At 39.8% G+C, this 6,779-nt stretch overlaps 1 protein-coding gene across 1 annotated transcript in view; it reads right to left on the reverse strand.

Annotated features, from left to right (window-relative positions):
* The window catches only part of GABBR2 (gamma-aminobutyric acid type B receptor subunit 2), a 509,415-nt gene that overhangs the window by 259,729 nt on the left and 242,907 nt on the right, over window positions 1-6,779 (reverse strand). The window contains exon 4 of the mRNA XM_018565262.1: window positions 2,951-3,052. Coding sequence (XP_018420764.1) covers window positions 2,951-3,052 — 102 coding nt within the window. The remainder of the gene's footprint in view (window positions 1-2,950; window positions 3,053-6,779) is intronic.

Here is a 6,779-nt window from a genome sequence, read left to right on the forward strand (position 1 = left end):
AAAACAAAAAAAAAAAAAAAAAAAAAAAAAGATGGTTCTGGCAGATTAAATTGCTTTTTACTGGCTAAAACTTTACATTTCTTCTCCTCCTTTGTAATGTTAGGAGGGGCTGAGAGGGGTTTGTGTTAACCCTGTCTATACTGAGCTGGCTTGTTTCATTATAATTTGTAAAGTAGATTTGAACATTCCCTGTCCTAACAAAGGGTTAAAGGATTACAACACTGGCTTCTGCATTGTATGTAAATGAGAGAAACATATCCAATGCAGTCTTGTCCTTAAGTAGGGTAGACAATATGCAAATGTTGTCAGATTCTTGATGAACTGGCTGACATTCGCACAATGAATGCAGCTGTCGGCACCCCTTAATTAGAACATCGAACGTGCAAATTGGAAATTCTTAAAGCCGAACGGTGCTTGCACCCAGTGAGCTGCAGCTGCTGCCAGAGTACAATAGAAACAGTGAAGAATTTGTCACATCAATGCTGTTAAAAAGTGGATGGAGGAATCTGTTATATTTCTTTATTCAGCCTGCAAGTTGAACGAAGAAAGTATTGTAGCGCCCATCACCTTTTGTGATGTGACTACTATGCATTAAGTGATAGCCAGGGCTGTAGACAGCCTAGCTGGATTTGTAGTGGCCATTACATGGTTAATCCCAGGTGTCTAGCCTTGCCTGTACCCCCCTGGGCGGAGTGTGACTCTGTCATATTGTGGGACAGCCAATGGTGGACACTGTAATATACGTACAGTACAGCAGCCAATCACTGGGCTCCTTACAGTCAGTGGTGCCCGCTGGGATAGTGGCCTGGGGGTGGGCATAGGCTGAAGTGAGGGAAGAGGTTTTCCTGGGGCCTTCAACATGGAGGAGGCCTAAGAGATGGAAAGAGGAAAAGAACCAGGACCAGTGCTGGCTCTTGAAGTGCCCTGGATCTATGTGGAATTCAGAGCAGGGTCGGTGTTTCTTTCCTGGATTGTGGATCCGCATTGCTACATTTACAAGGTCCGGTGAGTCTGGAGCTTCTGATGGTTACCCCTAGACACCTAGAACCCCTATACCTCTCTCCCAAAGGAAGATGTTCAATAAACTGTTTCCTTAGGATTCTAACACTGAAGTGGACATCAATTTGTGGGCACCAGAAGAGGGCGGTTAGTGCTAATGGGCGCAGCTGGAAATCAACCCCTAGACCAACTAGATGTGGACCGGGCAAACAGCGGCTCCCTGCGGGAGTTATCGCTACAGTATTGTAGTGTATACCCAACTTTAGTCTTTTTGGTTAAAAAATATATTTTAATTTTTTTTTATGTTTTATGAATGAAAACACATAAAAAACATTTAGAGGGGTTTCTCAAATGTGACTGCAAAAGTGGAAATGCACTTTAAGGGTCAGATAGGTTGGGAGCTGAGAGTACAATGAAACATTTTTTATACTTATTTTTGGTTCGGAAACCTCCACAGCAAAAACTACCTGACACTAAGCTCTCTTTGTACCAAAATGGCTAACTTCTTTTTTTTTTTTTTCATTAAGTACCAAAAGCAGGAAGTGAATCTGCACTTATTTAGTAGTAACAAGGCATAAGCACCTGCATTTTCTGCAATTAGTAATTGCGTCCTTATGAATATAAGTTATAGATGAACATTAACATTTTGGTAGTGACATTTTATAAAATAGTTACTTTAATTTGTACAAATGACTGTGGAAAGATTTCTACACTATATCCAGCCTCTGTGTGTTGTGTATTTATTTATTTTCTATGAATTATGCATTTTAGGGCCTAAAAACAAGCACATCATGTCCTTATGTTTATTGTCTTGACTAATGATGGCTTATAATTGCTATGCAAACAGAAGACAGAGGAACTAAAAGGCTTTGAAGACGAGGCAAGGTTCTATCATTAAAATACATTCTCAAGAGCTGAATAAATATTTGAAAGCATTTTATAATAGAGTACCACTGTCCTCGACTGACATTTATCATAGCTCTTATGAAGCTCTGTTTCTTTAACTGCAACTTATTCCCAAAACACTTTTTCTATGCATGTAGTAATATTTTCAACAGAAAAACATTTCTTAGAGTGTAATCAGTTTTAGTTATCCTTGCTGTGATAATAATCTCAGTCTGTTCTTTTCTCCCAGTAAATGGCTGCTTACGTTTGCATATCCTTCCCTCACTTTGTTGGCTCTCAGAGCATCTTTCCCATTACTTCTTGTGTATGGCTAATCATAATGTTAGAAAAAAATGAAATATTCTGTAGAATATGCTGCTGCAGGTGTCCTTCAAGGTTAGCAATCTATATGAGGATCTAGGCTTCAGGTCACTTGATGTCTCTTGAAGGGAAATATCAGCCAGCAGAAATTACATGACTAAGTGCCTGTGGACATCACTGAATAATAGCATAATTTTCTCCAGGAATGTATGCCTGTCTATCTTTACATCTACCTACAGTATCCCAGCAGTTACTATGTAATGTTTTATTACAACTGTGTCCCTGGTAGCGAGAAATGGGATTGCAAAGAAAAAACACTGGTACCTACTCTATCCAACATTTTTGTAGATACGCTTATGTATGAAATGTATCTGTCCAAAAATTACAGTTAGCACTGTCAAAAAGCCATTGCTGTCCTGTGCACTCTGTAGCATTATCTCAAGTAATGTAATTAGAAAGTGATTTAGGCCCACAGAATGCTTCTCACCATGTTATTGGGAAGAGGAGAGGGAGGGGTGTTCATTAGTCCTAATACACTTCCTGTCCTAGGGTGGCAATGATCTTTCTTCACAGATACATTACAGTGAGTGAAGGTTGCCACTTTATGACAGGAAGTGTGTTACCAGGTAAAAAAAAAAGGAAAAAGCCTGAAATCTAATGCGGCCATCACATCTAGAGATTTATAAGCTGCAAGATATATTTTTGTTCTTGGGTTTAAATATACTTTAAGCTTCTCTGTACATACCTTAAGCTTTTTTACACTGATGCATGGATCATTGGAGAAGCTTTCAGTGTCTGCAATTTGGATATATGCAGCTTCCAGTTCACCGGTTAAGTCATTTCTCACCTGCCAGGAAATAGAAAGAAAGGGTAAATGGAAACATTGGTCACTGTTAAAGGAGAGCAGATGGACTGCATGGCATTATCTTGAGAAAGTACACAGATACAGTATGATTAATGTCTCCATTTTCTTTTTTACAGGATCCTAAAACAATTCATTGAGATCATCATAGGCAGCAGAATTATTAGCATAATAAAATGAGGCTGCTGAGAAAAATGTTTGATCTCTGTAATGTACATGATTGATTTTTATATTTTGCCAGATCCTCATCCAGCAACCTGCTAAAATTTATGTGAGCAATTTATTAATGGTAATTACAAAATGTATGCACAATGTCACTAATCGTTAGAAAATCACGGGTGGCCTTCAATTAATCTTCTGGCACATGGCCAATACCATCAAGTGCTTTGTAACAGGATTCAAAAGAGGTCATCCTGAACATGGTGATGCAGGCTGCTTTTCTGAGGACATTACCATTTAAATGACTTTTAAAACACAATTTAAAGTGTAATGAATTTGGGCAGTTATCCGCCTATTAACATTATGGATATGCAAAAGAAATGGTAATAATAACAGTGTTAAGCAATAAGTTCATTTTAGCAATGATCAGAGAGAACAATAAAAATAAACTCATAATATTACTGACTGATGAATAAAATAAAACAAAATATTAATGTGTATAGCTTATTAAAAGTACAGCTTCAAACATTTGGGCTCAGCTACACAAATGGTTTTTGGCCATTATTTTGTAACAGAAAGCAACCTGTGATTGTTAACATAGGTACAAGCATTCTTTAGCTATATGTAAAACAATGAAATTGGGTAAATATTGTAAAAGCGATTTGCACTGCCCTGGAAAGAAACTGTCGCTTACTGCCGTGCAGTTAGACTGTATATACAGTATTCACTATGCTGCTATTTTAGTTTTTTAAGTTGGTAAGTTTTCTGCAGGGTTAAAATACCCAGCACGTACCCAGACAGCAGATAATTTGACCACTGCTCTCACACAGAGCACAGCAGCCCGGTCTCCAGCAATCTGACATACGCCTCTTTATACTGCTTCAGTGAACGGTCCTCTCACTCCCTCCTGTGAAACCCCATGTCACTTTTGTATTCTGTACTGATGTGGGGGGTGGAGGGATAAACCACTGAACATAGCGGGGAAATCAGGAGACCAACAAACCTGGAAGTATAGGTTTATAGATACTTTAGAAAATGTCTCTGCACTGGAATTGTGTTCATCGCCATGGGCAACAAGAAAGGTAAGTATTTACTTGCTTCTTTGTAGGTACTCCTTTTTTAAAGTGGAAGAAAAATCAGTAAAATAAAGAAAATGCTGGCAGAAAGGGATTTGGGGCAGAAAAGACATAAAATGTCTCTTCTGCCAAAATGTTTTTTTTTCTCTCTCCCCCACCAATTTTTTATTTTCTGCGTACACTGAACAATGCATAGATCCTACAGTGTATGCATTGAACCCCTTTATGGCTTCTCAAAGATGCCAGGCAAGGCTGATTAACATAGGGCTACTGGAGCACCAGGTCCAATCCCACCACTGAAAATAGGCCCGGCTGGATTGCCTCGGTATACCCGATGGTAATACGGGCCAGCTGGGGTGAACATAATCAGGCAGAGGCATGGTGGCTCTCTAATCAGGCATATTAGGCCGCTTAGGTGTTGTGTTTTGCAAACTTGGGAGCTTTTGGAAGTTGGTTAGTCTGAGAAGGGCTAATAGCAGAGCATGTCCTGATGAAATGGTTTAATAGTGACATGCATGTAGAGGGTAAATTAATAGTATATGGTCCTCTGTTCCCTGACTTAACAATATGCAAACAAAACATGGCAAACTGACAGTACATAGCCAACAAACAGGCCAATATTACTGCTTCTCCTTCCTCCTCCAACAGACCTGTCTTTGCTGCTGCCACTGTTGTTACTACTGTGCTAACTGAGAGCAGTGACACCAAGGTCTATGCTCTTAGTCAGCTAACAGAAAGCTGGTGAATAACGATGGGGACCCAGAGATCTTACAAGCTGTCTGCCTATCCAGAATCTTTGGGCCAGATATGGCAACTTCCATGCTATGGTGATGAGAAGTGTACTACTCGCCATATGTCATCCCCCCACATAAAAACACTGTGGACAGGGCAACTGCCACTCCTGCCCTGCCTCTCCCCGTCCTGGCCCTTCTTGCAGCACATTGCAACAAACAGCAAATCACTATTATGAGGTGTGCTGCTGAAACTGCTGCATACACAATTTATTTTGGTCAATTGTGGTGTGTTAGACTATTCAAATAAATGGGCTGCCCTAATGCAGAGCACACGGGCCACAGCAGACCAGTCTTGTGTGAATGGGTCCTGAGGCTTCAGCTTTGGAGTTTATGCTCCAATCCCAGCAGACTATTTATCCAATCAGAGCACCAATAGCAGTCGCTGAGGAAAATACTGTACAGTGGACCACATAAATACAATGCATTTAAATGTAATACATGGTCTTCCCGATGTTTACTTTTATAACTACCTAAAATCTTGCTTTTAACTACAAATGATGCCTCTTACTTAATAAGTTTATCTTATAATATACTAACTTCCAAATGTAGCTAAGTTGGTTATTAATGCTTCTGGCATCTTCTGGAGTTTATGGAATCACATTCCCTCACCACAGCAACATTGTGGGAAACACTAAGTATACCATGAGCTGAGGAGACACATTATGATGTACCTGCATCAGTGTGCCTGAACTTTCTTACCATAATATTAATCTGGTTGAAAAATATGGTACCAGGGAGGAAAAGGGATCTAACAGGAGGTGATCTTTGTGCAGCCAAAATGTTGGTCACAGCCCCACACCTGGGGCGCCAAGGAGGAGATAAAAAATGTGCCCCCTGTGGCCAGATTTAGTGTTTTCTTGAAGTTAACGTTACAATAGTAGAGGTTGAGAATTTAAAAAGTAATAGGTTATGTAGCTAAGGATTAAGAAGGCTTGAATAAAAACTGCGAACTTCTGAAATTTGAAATTTAGCAGATGAATTTAATGGGGAGAAAAATAGGACTCTCTGGAACAAGTGTCATTAGTGCAGCCATGACATATCAGTAATAAGGTGGGAATAGTATTATTACACAGTTACATAGTATTTGAGGTTGAATAAAGACATTAGTCCATCAAGTCCAACCCATTAGGATCTCTTTCTAGGAGTACCTGTACCCCTGTATATTACGGTCCCTTAAGAAATCGTCCAAAAGTTTCTTGAACAATTCCACATTCTTTGCTGAAATCAGCGCCTGTGGCAGTGAGTTCCAGACCCTAACTGATCTTACTGTGAAGAACCCCCTTCGCCCCTTGTGCTGGAATTTTTTTCCACCAATTTTAGGTTATGGCCTCTAGTTTTTGTAATGGAGTTAATTTTAAACAGTTTATCGCTAATGTTGTTACCACCATTGAACATTTTGTACATGGAAATTATATCCCCCCTTAATCTCCTCACCTCCAATGTGAACATGTTTAAATTTAGTAGCCTTGTCTCGTAGCTCTGGTCCTCCATACCCCTAATTAGTTTGGTTGCCCTCCGCTGGACTTTTTCCAACTCAAGGACATCTTTTCTTAGTACTGGTGACCAGAACTGGACCGCATACTCCAGATGAGGTCGAACCAATGATCTATAAAGTGGCAAAATTATAGACTTGTCCCTGCAATACATCCCCTTCTTAATACAGGACAAGACCCTGCTAGCTTT

Source organism: Nanorana parkeri, unplaced genomic scaffold (genome assembly GCF_000935625.1).
Source record: "Nanorana parkeri isolate BGI_ZX_2015 unplaced genomic scaffold, ASM93562v1 scaffold825, whole genome shotgun sequence".
Classification (NCBI taxonomy): domain Eukaryota; kingdom Metazoa; phylum Chordata; class Amphibia; order Anura; family Dicroglossidae; genus Nanorana; species Nanorana parkeri.